The following is a 16894-nucleotide window of genomic DNA, read 5'->3' on the forward strand; positions in this document are numbered from 1 at the left end:
AACGTCACATTGAAGCCGAGCAACAGGGGAACACCCTGTTTGCTAAACGGTCCAAAGTGGAAAAGAGAGGCGAGAAAGGATGAGCGTGGAGGGAGAGAGAGAGAGACAGAGAGAGAGAGCGAGACAAGCTGCTAGTTTATCTCTCCACTGGAGTAAATTGTTCTAAATGCCACCTCTATCTCTGTGCAAATGAGATTGATCTATTTTTACATGCACACGACAGGACCAGGCGTTTGCGGTGTATGTGTGTGGGGTGTGTGCGTGTGTGGGTGGTGTGTGTGTGTGTGTGTGGGGTGTGTGCGTGTGTGTGTATGTGGGTGGTGTGTGTTAGTGTGGGGGGGGGGGGGGTTTCAGCCTGTGGGGCCGTTTCCATGCAGAATGAAAGTTTTGGCAGCTCGGAGAGCCCTGCCGTGTGCAGCGATTGTGCCATGCACGCCTCAGTTATCAGAGAAGTAGTTTGGTGTCCTCTCCTTGCACCCCAGGATTCCAGCTGGAATAAGGTTTGCTTCTTGTTCACACAACATTTCTGGGAGGAAAATTCTGTCTCTGTGGGGCTACACCAACTTTAATTATCTCATATTTTTGCAAATCAGAGACACAATGTTTTTAAAGGTATTCTTGACTGCAACAGCAGAGGTGTAATGATGTGATTATATTATCACCCAAGAAAATATCTTAAAAATATTAAGCCTCTGAACTGTCTTACCTTGCACATAAATAACAGAAAAACATCAAATGATTTCTACAAAGGTGCCACTGACTATCACCTGCATTCAGATAAAAAGTGAAAATGCCACCTGTCACCTGTTAGCGATGTTATAGCTATCAAACAGAAATATCTGATAAGGGCCTAGTTCAATGCATACGTACAGGACTTATCTTCATAGCGCAAGTTTAGTTTTCTCTTTGAACTTAAACTCTTATGAACACTTAAACAAGCTGTACAGGCTGCCTCGAAGATGGCATCTGAATGGGAGAGAAGAGAGCGAAGTGAAATCATGCGAGGCCTCTCTCCCCATTTACAGACTCGGATGCATGTGAGTGAGCAGTGTGTTTGGGTTTTACTCAGTGGCCACAATCCGGCTTAGTGAAGCACAAGAATGTTTTCCATGGGCGTCCACGTCTGGGAGTCATTGTCACTGAGATGCTGCCCTAAAAATACATGAAAGACCTCACTGAAATAACAGAAAGCTTGACTTTTCATCCAATCTCCTGACAAACATTTGCATTTGCCCTTTTGTTCACTTGTTTTGAAAGCCTTATCATTCACCTGCAAACGTTATGCACATGATAAAGCATTTATTTTCTCTGTGTTTATTATTTGGATTTATAATGGAAAGGGTACTCAAAGATTCTGTATGAGAGTACTCTGAGTATTGCACAGCCTTTCATGAAATGCCATCACTGTCTCTCACTTGGGATCTTTCAAATGGTACACAATTGCCACTCCTCTCTTTCTCTTTCTCTGTCCCCCATCCTTAATTCACTTGAACTACTTCTCTCAGAAAGACACAAACTCAACTCAAAGTGAGAGACACTCCACAAGCGGGTCTCAGCAGTGAGGAATGAACTGCCTTTGATTTATTGGGCTGATTGTTTCCGGCACAAAGCTAGCTGTGGACACAGCCTCCTCCTGAAAAAGAAAAGGGAGAGAGTTGCCAGATGGTGCTGTTAAACAGTGTTTGCCAGAGCACACCCTCATTTTCAGCCTCAAAAGAGAACATTTCCAAGGAAACTATTTATTCTCTCTGTTTCAGCAACGGGTCAACTGGTGTTACAACTGACTGGCAGGAAGCCCTGATGAGAAGGGGGCACTGACTTGTTTTCTGCCCAACGGAACAAATGCAGCCTGCTGGCTGTGGGCTGCAACACAAATGCAGCTCGAAGGCACATCATGCCTCTTTACTTTAGATCAGCCTCTTTCCAGGGCGTGGCAACTGAAGGCACACCAGAGAAACAACACGAAATAAAGAACAACACCAGAAGTCAGACCTCCTGATATAGACAGTGTTACCATCAAAGTAAAAACCAACTAACTAAAACAAAGCAATTTGGGTTATCTTCTATATGTTCATGCAGTTGTATGTATACATTTCCTACCACCATGTCTCTGACCAGTGAATGTAAGTAATTTGGTGAGTGCAGTGATTAAGCTCCTCAGTGTCTTTGCTACATCAAGCACCAAGCTACCTGATTCCACTATTAGCAGCATGGTGCCTCCTCCTGGTTTAACAATCATGGTAATTAGCACATCCAGGTGGTGGAAGAAAAATACTTGGGAGGAGATTAACTTTCTGAACCCAGAATATGCAGCTAATGCCCAGACAAGAAGGGAAAACATACACACTCCCTCAAACATCACAGGGATGAGTGCCGCCCGCCTTGCCTTATGGAAACCTAAGCACAGGTCAAACCAGCGAAACCACTTACAGCAACTGCATAAAAGATGGCGGATGTGCTCAGAGGAAAAACAAAACGATAACAACCCCATAAATATGTTTAGTGTGCTTGACTAGGAGCCTTTCTGTTCCACAGTCATAAATATGTATTCCTGATATCGTGCATGGTGTTTTTGAGCATCCAATCACTCGGAGTGCCCTGGATATTAAACTGCTCTATCTTCTCTGGATCGCAGTCACCTATTCAAGGTATTCCTTTTATTAATGTATCCTTTTTGGGGCACATTACTGAATCAATGTAATCGATTCTGGGGGCTTAGCGTTATACAAGCCCCAATATATCACCTACTGTGAGAAATGCTGCTTCTCCCCACATTTACAACCTGAGATCTTATCAGGGAATCCAACCTGGATGGCGCTCAAAAGAGATGACCTTCCCCAGGGAATCTCAAGGTTACCAGATGGGCTTGATGATTTATATGATGCACATTAAGTTGCTTCTTTTGTGCTAGATGACCTTAAACGTGCTTGTCAAATATTTGAGGGTATCATCATTTAAAGTTGCAGCACTTATAATCCAATGTAACTGTATTGTTATCCTATGTTTGAGGGTATGTGAAGAACCTTTGAATTTGTTGAGTTATTACAGACTCCTGAAATGTTCAGAGGCCATAAAAGTATTATCATTTTTCTTGAATCACCTTAGAGTTTTGTGAAGGGCATCTCCTATCTGAATGATCAAGAACACCCCCCACCCCCCCTCACTCCTGCTCTCTCTCCCTCTCTCTCTTTCTCTCCCTCTCTCTCTGCCACTCTCACATGAAAACCAGGAGAGGGAGGCACGGATTCTTCAAGTGTGCTGGTCGACAGATGTCAGCACAGCGGGTGCCCAGAGATATCAGGGGGTTCCCAAAAATAAATCAGGAAAAAGACTGACACTAATTAACTCAGGAAACTAGGGGCAAACACTTTGGCTGTTTCCAGAACCTGGCCACATATACCATGTATACACAATGCAGTTAAACAGATGGCTTGTTTCGCTCATATTAATGGGAAACAATATCATTTAGTCATCATATTTGAATTTGTTTACTGCATTCTTTGATGCATATGGGTCTGTGAAAAAAAGCCTGACTATGCTCTAATCTTGTCTACAGTAGTGGTGTTATCTATAACTTATTAATGCATATTTTTTTTCGAGCTGCAGTCACACTGAAAGCCATATGCATAGACTGCAAGTCTAGAATAAGAAAAACACGACACCACTTGCAGAACCAGGTAGAGTTTACAAGCTGCTTGAGGATGCAAGCTGCATTCAAACATACGCACCATCGCCTCTCTCTCCAGCAGAGGAGTAAGTCCCGTTAATCGCAGCAAGGTCCCTTAATTGAACCTTTGCCTTTGGCTAGTATGGCCCAGCGTGGGTGAAATGAGCAAAATGTGCCTCTGCCAAGCCCAAGCGCTAATACAGTGAAGGCAAACTGGATCTGAGCTCCCGCCCTGCTGTGCCTCACTGCAGACACCTCTGTGTGCGAGTGTGAGTGTGTGTGTGTGTGTGTGTGTGTGTGTGCATGAGTGTGTGTGTGCTGAGGCGCTTATTTACAGAGTCTCATTTGGACCTAAACACAGCCTGTGTGACAACAGAATGAAATGAACACTGGGTTCCAGACAAGGGGACTGGGTTGAGGGGGACAGAGAGGGTTGACTCGGATAAAGGTGGGAGGACAGTGAATGGGAAGCCCTGCTGTTTGCAGTGGAATGAAATGGAAGGCCCCAGAGATGAACTGTGGGTATTGCACTGCCAAGGCAAGGTCCCACATTGAAGGCTGATAAAGTGAGAGAGGCCGAGTCATTTTATTGGAATGAAGGTAGCCACGCTGTCTCATGAGTCAGCATTGCTACACTAGAAAGCACCCATGGCAATAAACTGAATTGCAAAAGAATGGGAGGGTTGAAGTGTGAACGTCAACATAGTCAACGTAGGGGTGGGCGATATGGACTCAAATTCTTCAAATTCGTATGTATTTTTGATCGTATTGACGGTATCAGTATGATATCACGGTATTTATTATCTAAAGTTCATACACTTAATGCTATTTTATCTTTCCAGTAGCAAAAACACTAAATTATGCATTTAAAAAAAGAAAAATGTCAAAGATTAAGAAGATCAAGACTGATTAGGAAAACTATTTTCTTCATTACCATTATAAACATGGCATGAAGAGTTTCTCTAAATCAACAGCAGAAAAAAATCAAGTTGAGTCCCCTAACTGCCAACACAATTTACTCTGTATAACAAAAAACATGGAACTAACCTTCAATGAAAAGTAATCAAAATTGCCCTTAGCCCTTAAAGTTCTCAGCCAGGAACATCAACCTGTTGACATTTTCAGGCTTGAGTGATGCCCTAGTGAATGTCAAGGCATAAACTTATAGAAAACCTACTATTACCAATGATTTAGGGCCTGTCTGAAACTGGACCCAGTCCCACTCAGTCACGGAGTGCACTCTGTTTGTGGTCACACTTAGGCTGCGGGAGGGCACTCTTAATGAAGGGGTGGGATGTAATACAGGGGCAAGCTTTGGGATGCCCTCAACAGAAAAAAAAGATTGATGTCAGAGTTGTGTTCATTGAAATAATTAATAAAATAGATATTACAAACACCATACAATGGGAGTTATGGCCACATTTCTTCACCGTTATAAACAGTAACAAACTGGGCGGAGATTAAGTCCAAGTTAGGTTAAGTATGTGATCTGTGTTGAAATATTGTCTCTTCAGCGTGAGGAGTCATTAAATCAATGTTTAGTTGCAATACATCTTCAAAAAGAGCACAAGCCCTTCAAGCCTCTCTCAGGTAGAGTTGATTTAACGGCTACCTGAAAGCTAACACATTTATTTACTCCCACCAGGCACAGTCAGTCAGATGATGTAATCACATGGTGCCTACCTGAAATGTTGAGGTGTGTTTGGTTTGTGTGTGTTATGGATGGGTGTGTTAGTGTTAGTGTGTGTGTGTGTGTGTGTGTGTGTGTGTGTGTGTGTGTGTGTGTGTGTGTGTGTGTGTGTGTGTATGTGAGAGAGAGTAAGAGAGAGAGGGAGGGAGGGAAAGTGAAAGACAAAGAGGGTAGTGGACTCTTGAAGACTGAGGACAGGAAGCTTTCAGTGATGCTCCCACTCACTAAAAACACTACGTAGCAGAGACTAACCTCTCTCAGGAACAAAGGCCATCTGGGGCTCTTAAGTGTTTGGAAAAGACAGTAAATTGATTCACAGACCATATTCAGTTTCTAATTATTTTGTGTGTGTGGATGGGGGGGTGGGGGCAACAAACAGCTTGATGGTATTCTGGCAGAGCACGTTGTTAGTACTATCTATTTCTGTAGTCTTGCTGTGTTCCCTGGCTCTCAATCTACTTTTTCCAGGTGTATTGGAGGTGAGACAAATCCCATGGAGGAGTAATAGCAAAGATGGAGAATGTTCTGGGGGAACAAGAGAGCATGCAAGCTTCCCCTTTCCACACCTAGACCAATACTATACTGTCACATCTTAGTCACAAAACTACTGAATATATAACAGGCAGCTTAGCACGGCTCTTTTGGTTGTAACATCAACACATTAAGACTCAACTATTCTCCACTTGTGGTTATTATATGTAAAGACATTTAGCTGCACCTGCAGTACATCTTAGATAAATAATTGATACTTCCGGGGGTCCCATTTGTACTACTTTTTTCCTTCAGCTTTTCATTTTTAAACATCTGTGTTTCATTAACTGTGGAATAGTCAAATGTGAAGGAGAATATCTTGTCCCTAACATTGTGATGGTAAATCAGAAAATCTTCCAGAAAAAAGAGCCAATTGGAAACCACTTGGGTAAAAATAAAAGATTTTGTCAAAATGGTTGAAAAAAGGTAGAAAGGACTGAGGATATAAGGCAGCAATCTGTTAAAGGAAAGAACATATTATGGGTCCGTCCCATTATCCACTCTTTGGGTAAGGGCACTCAGGTACTTTCACACCTGGGTGGCATATTTAATGCATTGCTTTGTGGGTCAGCATACTTACCCAAAGGCCACATCCCAGTGGTCTTCTGGTGAGTGCAGACAGAGAAAGTGCCTGAAGTACTCTGCACTTTGGGCTTATTTGAGAAACAAGGCACACATGGATACTTAAGCTAAGCACACGAATGCACATGTGCCAAGTGCTCAAGCATTCAAGCATGGGTCGAGTGCGGGGGACTGAGAAGGGTCCTATCAGTGCCTTGCTCATGCAAAAGTGACCAAATTGGCCATTTCGTGTTCAATATCACCACTGTGGACGTCACATTAATAGTTACATGCGACTGTTACATTTGACCACATTTGTGACATGAAAACAGCTCTGACATTTGCATGTTATTGTCTGGTCTGCTTTCACTCTGTTGTATGATGTCGGGGATGACTTTGGGAGAGATGCTGTTTAAAACAAAAAGGTCAGTCTGAGGGAACTGATGAATCGCCCTCTACCAGTGGTGGTCTCTTCCAATGGGAGACACTGGGGAGGATTATCGGAATGAATACTAGCTCCAGGTGATGCAGGTTAACCTCATTAGGTTGGGATGCCGTAATGTTTGTGAGATTCACTGTTAGGATAGGGTGGTGAGAGCTTGTCCTTGGGCTTGGTCTGGATTATTTAATGTTAATTCACATCTTTCTACATTCTGTCTTTTGTGCTTTTTGAAAGACAAGCTTTTGTTCTCCCTTCAAACTATTTGTTTTGGTGCCTTGGGCTTTTCTACTAATTGTCCTACGAATAATCCCATGAACAGAATTTATGCCAATGTGGAACTTTCTTCTGATTCACCTGACCACAGTTATTCCCTAAACTGTCGGAATATGTATAAACATGATTTAGTAACTATAACTACAATACATAACTTACAGCATATATAGCCTTTGATCTCTTGGATTCTAGCACTGCCAGACTATTTTAAATACTAGTGAGACCTATTATCAGGCCATGCAGTGAGGCCATAATCTGATCTTGAAAGTAACTGTGATAGGAGAGGTGAGAGACCGACTGTCACAATGTCTCACAATCTCTTGTGACATTAAGCATAATGTCCCTCGGATCCAAGTCTTGGCACAACCAATCACCAATCATAGACTATAAAAAATACCACAGGATCAAAACTAAAGACACTTGGCTAATGTCTTCCTGTTAAGAAACCGACATAATGCATGTGGTGAAGCATATGAGGTATAAAATGTACATTCACATAACTGAGCAACTTTTCAGATGAATGAAAGCCAATGCCATTAGAATGCCCTGGCTATTCATTCACTCTTAGAAAACAGATGGTGAATTTGTTTCTGCTATACTGTATCAACAACAACATGGTTATATTTACTTGTACTGTACCTAGGGACTGAATTTGATCCAATGAGTTTTCAGGAAAAACTCTTAAAAACCGTGTCCACCTTTGCTACAGCAGGATATAACAGATCTAAACTAAAGATGATCGGGTGCACAGGCTTGTTGTTTCCTGGCACTACATCTTTTCATGGCAGCTGAAATATAACGTGCACACAGTTTTACTTAAATTAATGTAGATTGTAATCATTTTCAGTATTGAATTTGAATATTGCCCCTTGGGTCACTTCAGAGTAAAATACATTTGAAGACAAAGTTTCTAGTGAAAGAGTAGAGTTATATTAACAGGTAAAAAGCATCCAGAAGCTAGAGAGTTATTTCACCAACAGTCCATGACATCTGTCAGAGTTCTGTGACATTTCTGACATGGACCTTGTGCAATAATTTTACAGTTTCACCAGTCACCAGGTTCTTGTGAATTTTTTGTCATTTCTGGGACTTATTCTATTTCGGCTTCCCCTGGGGGGTTATCATTGCCAGTGGAGGCGCATATTTTTGCTCAAGACTTCTTTTCAGGCAGTGCTTCTACTTCCCCCTCTCTCTAAATTGACAACCCACTGTAGCGGGTACTCTCCACAGTGCAATTAAACTCCCCGAAACAGCCACATCAACTCAGAAGTCAAGAAGTTCCAACATGCCTGAATTCACTGTTTCCTAGGGATGATCTAGCTGCAACTGGGGACAGAGTTGCTAAAGCAACATGCAGGCTCACCCCTGGGCTAGTTATTACAGAATGATGAACAGGAAGTTGGGTAGCCTACATAAATTGTACAACTACATGGTAACAATGGCAACGGTTTGGAGCTTTATACCATAAACCTGTGGTAACGAACTACAACTGATAAAGTAAGTTGAATAGGCTAAAAGATAAATGAAGGAGCATCAAGAAACATTACCCCAGAGGGTTCCAATATATCATACAAGGAATCGCAATTACACATTTTAAATGAAAAATGCAATTAGTCTGAAAGACAGTAGCTAATACAGAAGGTTACACATCGAGTGGACAGGAGTTGTCAGTGAAGTTGCCATGTATGGCTGGATATATACACTGACTTGCTTTCGGTTTGATGTTTTAGTTTCCGACAGACAGAACAGAGGAGAAGCAACCTACAGGGTTAATACTTTCATAAGACTGATTGGAAGACCATGGGAAATAAGACGGAGTTATAAAATAAGGCCTTTAAGATTCAGACGCTTATACTGAGATATCGCCTCAGACATTGCATCATATGAAAAGAGGATGTATTGTATTATGTATGTCAAATCTAAGTAGTCACTATGAGGGCAGAGAGAAAAAATCGAACGCTTTCAAAGAGCCCATTTTACCCTTGTATCTGAACAACCTGACAGTTCAAAGTCTAACACATGTTACAGAGTTACACTACTTTGACAGCATATTTCCCCTCATGAAAATTCAGTATCAAGGCTATCTGGTGATGATAATTTTCCAGTTTACAAAAAAAAAAAAAAAAATTGCTAAATTACTGCATAGCAAATGCAACAAAACAACTTAATTGAATGTGAAGTATTCAAGATGTACTCTTGCTTGGTCACATCCTGATAGAAAAGCCTATAGTTATGGTTGTCCTTTGCCATGTGCTATCCATGAAGATGTGCTTTTTGAATGCCAAAAAACCCTTGTCTCCTCATATAGCAAAAACGGGGATAGAGTATTCACATATATTTACCCCTGATCAATATCTTTCTCTGACACACCATGAAATAGATTAAATTTGTACATGGTTTACTTTATGACAGTACTTTACAACTGTAACTCTAAAACATCCAAGTTTCTTCTGTTCCTAGGCACAAACACAGTACTAGCTCTAATGCAGATGTCTGAAAAACCCACACACACATCCACCCCCATGGGCAGTGGCAGACACCGGTTTTTCCAACCCAACCTTCTATGAATTCAAATAAAGCAAAGATGGACAGCCTAAAACATAAGCCAGTTAGCTCTGGAGGATGTCACTCACAGTGTGATGAAAAAGAGAGTAGGCTATTATGCAGTTATGACTGAAATCATGTGATTGAGACATGAATGAATAATACACCTGAGAAAGAGTTTAACAGGGAGTACGTCACTTGCCATGATAAAACAGAATTGGGTCATAATTACTGTTTTCTGAAGGGGAGTAAGACACTTCTTTATTCCCATTGGTACTGTCTATGTTCTGCTGCATAGGAAATCTGGGTTTGGTCTTCAAGAGTGAGTCAGTTTGTTCTTTCTTGGGCTCAGTCTGACACAATATGTTGCCTTGCCAGTTCATAGAATGTCACGGATATAAATGTTATCACCACAGAATGACTAATTAGCTTTTCTGGAGGGTATGATACAATCATAGAGCACTCTAGTGATAATAGTTTGCAAATTATTTCCAGGAATTGTTCAAGCAGTAATGTACTTTTTTTTCTTAGTGTGCCCAGAACCCAAACCTCCTTGGTCAACACCTTTAATTTATTTTTATTTTCTATATGAAAACAATGTCAATCTAGGTGTCCATCTGAAAACCATATCACGTACCTCTACAACTGGTTACTACTCAGGTTTGAGAAAGCACAAAGTCTACAGGAGCCCTTAAACAGACAATGCAAATGTGTTTTTGACATGCAAATGTAGTCCTTAAAAAATGCCATGAGTGCAAGAATCCCAAGATTAAAGTGACCACATGACTTATTCAACTAAGAGCTAAAACAGTCATGTTTAGTCACTCTGGTAAAGTCATTGAAGTGGTATGTGTCTATGACCCACTGAGGATGTCCTCAGACATATCCTACAGTGTGCTTGATCCAAAACTACATTTAATTATCAATTATCCTCATTTACTGTTGTTGTCAGTAACACTGCCTGACACATTATCTTATTTTGACCAAGACTGAAGACACCCTGCCTACTGAAATTCCTGCAATCCCCTGAGGAATAGTTTTGGTAATGTAAAATATGTTAGTGTTATCACATGCGGGAACAATTTGCCAAACAGGCTACTTGGCTCAGAGGACTGAATGCAGAAAAAAATGGTAAATGTTATAATGCCCTTAAGGCAGTGCAGTGGTGGAGGAAGGCCGGCTTAACGGTTTGTGGATTTACCTTAAATGTGAATTGGTGCCTTGATGTAAGAGGGATGATGTGGTGTATGAACTAGCTTGGCTACGCGAGATGTGTATGATAGGAAGGTAACATTGTACGCTGCTACGTTTAAATATTACTTCAACTCCGAGTTATTACCTTAACTCGGGTCACAGGCTTGCTGGTGTGGCTATCTGTGGCATGGTGAGAAAGCGGCCATTCATGTAAACGGCCATTCAAGAGGGTGTAACATGCATTGAATGAATGAAGAAAGTGGGTCTCTAAATAGCATACAATAAAAAAAATAAAATAACAGCGTTTAGTAACCAAAGTGGGACATGCGTTTGGCCTATTTATGTTCAGTGATATCCTTAGAATGATGATACATTTAAGTTTCAAAGTGTTTGCATAATACGGATATTATATTTTAGAGGAACTTCGCAAGTGTAAGACCGCATGGACCCACAGTACAGGAACGACGCTCTACGTCAACCAGACATTGATGACAGAAAAATAAAAAATAATCTTGTATGAGGGAATTACTTCTATATTATAGATTTGATGTTTTCTTAACTAGAACGGAACTCCGTCTAACATTGCAAATCAAAGGTCAAAAAACATAAAATAGTTATCAATACAGTATCTTAAATTGTTAATTCGAATCGGTGTACCAGTAAACGCCACTGCAAGGTGCTTAATATAGACAAGCACCGCTCGTAGAGTGGATGTTATCTATAAACCAAAAGTGCTGATATCTTACCCTCTGCCAGAAGGCGAATTGCATGAACAAACGAGGAGTCCAGGCTATCTTTTTCGGCCATCAGCTCCGGCAAGTATTTGTCCTGATCCATTTTACGGTACCTCTCCTGACCACCGCAAGTGCAGGTGAGACGACAAAAGTGGCAATGGTCGAGATGTGCTTGTGAGTCCTGCTTTGTAACTTAAATATGTACGCAGATAAAAAAGGGTGAAAGAAAAGGCTGTTGTAGATAATGCCAGATAGCAAGATTTGAACGCAGAAGAATTCAGAGCTGTGTACCCATCTCCCCTGGAAGGACTGTATCGCAACTCTCCACCACCTAGCTACAGAATGCAAGTCTGCAGCCCGCCCCTTTTGGTCCTATCATAGAACAAGCTGTTCACGGCATAGCAAATGCTCAATATAATGCTTTACGGGTTTACTTCGCAGACGATCGCCTCAGTCGATTAATGCCGATTAGAACATGTGTCGGCCATGAAATTAACATGGTTATGAGAGTGATATGTGCTTTTTAATTATTATTATTATTTTTTTTTTTACAATGGCTCAGCTGTTGTCATTTACATTCAAACTGGATCTGGGAACTTATTGTGCATGAATTTAGGTCTTTGTCTCCAATAGCCAGTGAAGGCATCATGCCAGTTTACAAGCCTGAGCTGTGACTGAAGGTATTTCAGCAGTGAAGACACAACACAGGCAAAGGTCTGGACTACCATATTTATTCATATGTAATCATAACATTTATGATAAATCAGAAAACAATGCTGAAACTTTCTTTCACTACTGCATATGAAACACTTATTGTAGGCATACTTGTGTAGGCTACCTTGGTTATTTCACAAGTCAAAAGGCATACCAAGAGTCACAACTCTATTTGGTGTGGGCAGGAATACCAATTAATGGCTTTGTTTTAAGCTTCGATTTGCCAGGATGGATTAGACTGGTGTGACAGAATGCCTTTTCATGGAAGACATGCAAAAGCAAACACACGCCGACAGAGAAAGAGAGAGAGAGGCCTGTCTAATTAATGACTGAATGGATTAGAGAATTGTGGGCAAACATCTGCACTGGGGATGTTAGCATTATGTGACTCCTCATGACTAGAATGTAATCATATGATATTTTGCTGTCAAATTGCACCCCTCATTGCATCTGGTGCTTAAAAAACAAGTGTTGATAAAAAGTTAATGTTATGCTCTTATGCTGTGTCTTCATCTGCAGTGTTGCCATACCGCATATGCTTACAGATTCCTTTTGTTAACATAACTCTGTTAATGTGTCAGTCACCCACTGTCACTGTCAGAGCTGAACACACCTTCAATGGCTTTCCCTTACACAACGGATGCAAGTAGTGTCCTTTCAAGGGGCAGACACTACCAGGCACTTCTCACACACACTTGGAAACAGCCTACTTCATTTCAGTGGGCTAGGCAGTTCCTTGTTCGGCTCCGAGCTCAATGACTTGGCCACTGAGAAATGAAGAGTCTGTACAGTGAACGTATAGATTTTTGTGACTTAATTAAAGAGCATTCCAATTGAAGACTGCCTTCATTCATTTGCCTGGCCAAAAATCTTTACAGTGACCAACATTCTTTAATCGCCAGCATATTATCTCCTTGCATTTTGCTTGCAGCAGCCTATATTCTTATTATGTTGTCATTTGGTTTAATGCACAAGAAACATTTTTGTCATCACAATGATATGCCTACTCAATGTTAGTTATTCAAACATGACCTGGGGTATTAAGGCGTATTTTTAATGAATTTGGTCAAAAATGTAATTTAGTTAAAGTACGTAATGAGTTTTGTCATATTTCTCTGTTGTTGTCACCTGGTTGTAGTTATCTAGCTAATTCACTAAGGTAACACTTGAAGGCTTTGAATATAAGAAGCTTTTCAAAATGAAAAAATGATTAAGGCAACGATGCATCAGTGAGGCTAGAGGAGGTGGAGGAAGAGTTATCTTCTGTTGCGGCCCAAAGGGGCAAGAGCATGGTAAAAGGGAATGAAATGATGAGAACAGTTTAGACTCAGCCTCTCCCAGTTTAAAATCGATCTTCAGACAGGACTCTTTATAGGCCTGTGTAAACCTCGGTTTACCAAACAAAGGCTGATGGGGTTTGTGATATTTAAACACACATATAAATTCTGTAAAACCTTGAAACCTTGTTTCTCCATTATCAATGCGATTTTATGGGTAACCTATGGCGTTATTCATGACCCGTGTCAGTGTGACCTAGCAAGTGTTTTCATGTAGACAATCAGTGTGGTATAATGAATGGGGTAATGTTCACAGTCACTGAGTCACAGACGACAGATGAAGAGCCCTGTATGCAATGGTCTGACTTTAGGCTTACTGTTTTTTTTTAGCTGCCAGAATTTTAAACATTTCCCCTGCAGGCTTGGGCTAAGCCCTGTATGTTTTCAACTCTGAGCAGCGCTATATATGGGCTATATAAAATCATAATAAGCATAGCGAATATCTCCTGGGATCCACATTGTAAAATACATCATAACCTGTGTATGCCAAAGTACTCAAATAACTCCACAACATTAAGCCTTCACATGTGGATTCTGCTGTTTGTGCATCACCATGCTGAGGTCTTGTGTTTTATGTTGTTCATTTTTGGCATCATTTCTATCTCAAGGTAACGTAAGATGAAATCTCACCTTTTCCACACTCTCAAAACACACTAGTGAAGACAGAGTGATGACTGCCTGCGGAGCTGCCTCTGTGCTGCCACCATGCATGGGCGTGGTGGGGGGGCTAGACGAAGCACGGGTGGGCGGCATATCAACACAAACATACATTAAGTCAACAGAGAATGACAACACACACCCACACATTTTTAGTCATCATGAACACACATTATTTTCTAACACGCGCACAGATAATGGACATAGACATGACAGCGTGTGCAGCGGCTCACGCTTGAAGTAAAAAGGGGTTTTGTTGGGCACCAGAATTATATGCAATTGTCAAAGAAATGTGATGATATTAGAGCGAGGAAGGGAGAGAGAGAGAGAGTCCAAAGTGCAACCACTTCAGATATCAGCACCAGAAGAGACTAGATTACACCTGACCCGGTTCAAACTCAGTCTGTAGCCTGCTTAACAAACCCCAGTGCCAAGGATTTGTTAGATACTGTACGTGGGAAACACAATTAGTTTTCTAGTAGTGGTTTTTAGTTTTCGAGTAGTTTTACTAAAGACTTGTTAATTAAATCTGGTCTGCTACAATGTTTGCCATATTTCTTTCTTTCAGTGACGCTTTGGTCTCATATTGTCAGGCAAACCCAAGAATCGAACCCGGTTCTCTGGTTTGAAGGCCCCAAAACCTATTCCCTGTGCCACTAGTTGTGATCGTGAGCCCCAGGGCAGAGACCAGAGTCAGAAGCTGGAGATGAACCGCAATAAAGGAGAAATTTCAATGAAAAAGTATCCAGAAATCACCACACAAATAATCTAAGTACAGTTCAGGCCAAAATCAGGTACAAATCAAAAAGGTAGTTAGAAATGGCAGACAAATCCAAAATTGGGCAGGTGAAATTAAAAAATCCAAACAAGCAATCCGAAGGTTAAACAGCAGAGAACAAAGCCAGGAACAGAAAACCAGAACAGACTCTGGAAACGGCTTGGTCTAGTGTGGAAAAAAAGATGGCTTCTCGGGACTACGCACTGAACTGAGGAAAGTCCAAACGTAAATGTACTGAGAAACACAGAACAGGTGACCCCAAAACCAAAAGATTGATAAGGAGCAGGTGTGAGCAAACGTGTGACAAGAAAAAGAGACAAAGGGGCTGAGGACCCCACATGGCCGAAAGTGATATGACACTCCCCACTGTCAAGACACATTTATGCTATGTAAATATAGGCAGTGATGATAAAAACTGTGTTTTTGTATTAAATCACTAAACTCTACTTTGTAAATGAGAACATTGCCTTCCTGATGCATTGACAATATACTAAGGTATTAAGGTAATTCAAATACAAAACTTCAAAAGCAATTACATTGCTCTGCTTATGTTAAGCAAGTATATTACTCTCAGTCAAGATTAAATAAACCTTAAAGTATTGCATTTCTAAAGCGTGCCAGGTGTCGGCTGTATACAGTCTCCTCTCTCCAATGAGAGAGATTTTGGACAAAATACAAGATTGCAACCACTGCTAATGAGGTGAAGTAGTCAGTAAAAAGTTATTTGGAATCAAAAGCAGACACACATTAAGGCAGGGGAGATGTGATGAGGCGGTTTTGGGTCAGGCTGTTTTTTTTATGAGTGGAATTGATTAACTTGTCCAAATTGACAAGTATTCTCTCAGATGGCCAGCAATGCTGAAAGCACACCTCCCTATAGTCTTTAGAGCTTGTTAATTCAGCATAGACCTGGCACGCAAAATGGCAACAGCCCCACCGCATCAATTATTAAGCAAGCTTGTTTAGGGACAGAAAGAGAATATTAAGGTTTTGGCAATTTGGAGAGCAAGAAATGGGTCTCATTACTTTCCATTTCCCTCCTGCTCAAATGGCTATAAACTCTGTTTAACCTTCTGGCGTGGTTTGCAAAAGTCTCTTACCTCTCTTTCTCTTACCTTTTTCTATTAATGTGAAGCAATACCCAAGGCTCTCTGGCGCCAGGTGGTGAGCCTGCCACACACAGTCGCTGCCATATGTGGAAATGACTGATATCAGGGCTTTTCAGTAAGGGTGTTTTTGCACATGAAGGATCTAGGTTGCCACCACTAAATGACTGCAGTGTTAAAAAAAAAAATAGTTCTTGAGAAAGGTATGTCTTCGTCAGCTTCATGACAAACCACAGAATTGTTCGCACCTGCATTCGTACAATGATTAATCTCACTGTCCTCATAAAATAAAAAGCACATGTCTTTTGAACATAAAAAAATTGGAATTTCCCTTTAATTTAGCAGTTATTCATCGTGTATCAAACTAATGAGACATACTGCCCCAGTAGCAGCCATTACTTCATCTTATAACCATATTATGTCTTAGTCATTATACACACCAATAATACCCTCCATACACAAACAAATATTAACCAATGCATTTTAGGCAAGTCAATTCATGAGCAGAGGCAATCGAATGTGATTACATAAATAAAAGCAAACGGAATGTCCAAAACTGCCCTATTTTCCGATCTTTTTGGGTCGAAATTTTAACTAGGGAAAATAATAGAAATCAATCCAGTATAGTTAGAACATTATAACCGGAAACTGTAAAATGGCTATATG

General features: G+C 40.9%; 1 protein-coding gene across 1 annotated transcript in view; it reads right to left on the minus strand.

The window, feature by feature from the left end:
- khdrbs2 (KH domain containing, RNA binding, signal transduction associated 2) overlaps nt 1-11739 on the minus strand; it is a gene marked incomplete at both ends in the record, with an annotated part of 55010 nt that extends 43271 nt beyond the window's left edge. Inside the window, one exon of the mRNA XM_080848749.1 lies at nt 11649-11739. Coding sequence (XP_080704875.1) covers nt 11649-11739 — 91 coding nt within the window. The remainder of the gene's footprint in view (nt 1-11648) is intronic.
- Between the last annotated feature and the right edge of the window lie 5155 nt (nt 11740-16894).

Source organism: Sprattus sprattus (genome assembly GCF_963457725.1).
Source record: "Sprattus sprattus genome assembly, chromosome: 12".
NCBI lineage: Eukaryota > Metazoa > Chordata > Actinopteri > Clupeiformes > Clupeidae > Sprattus > Sprattus sprattus.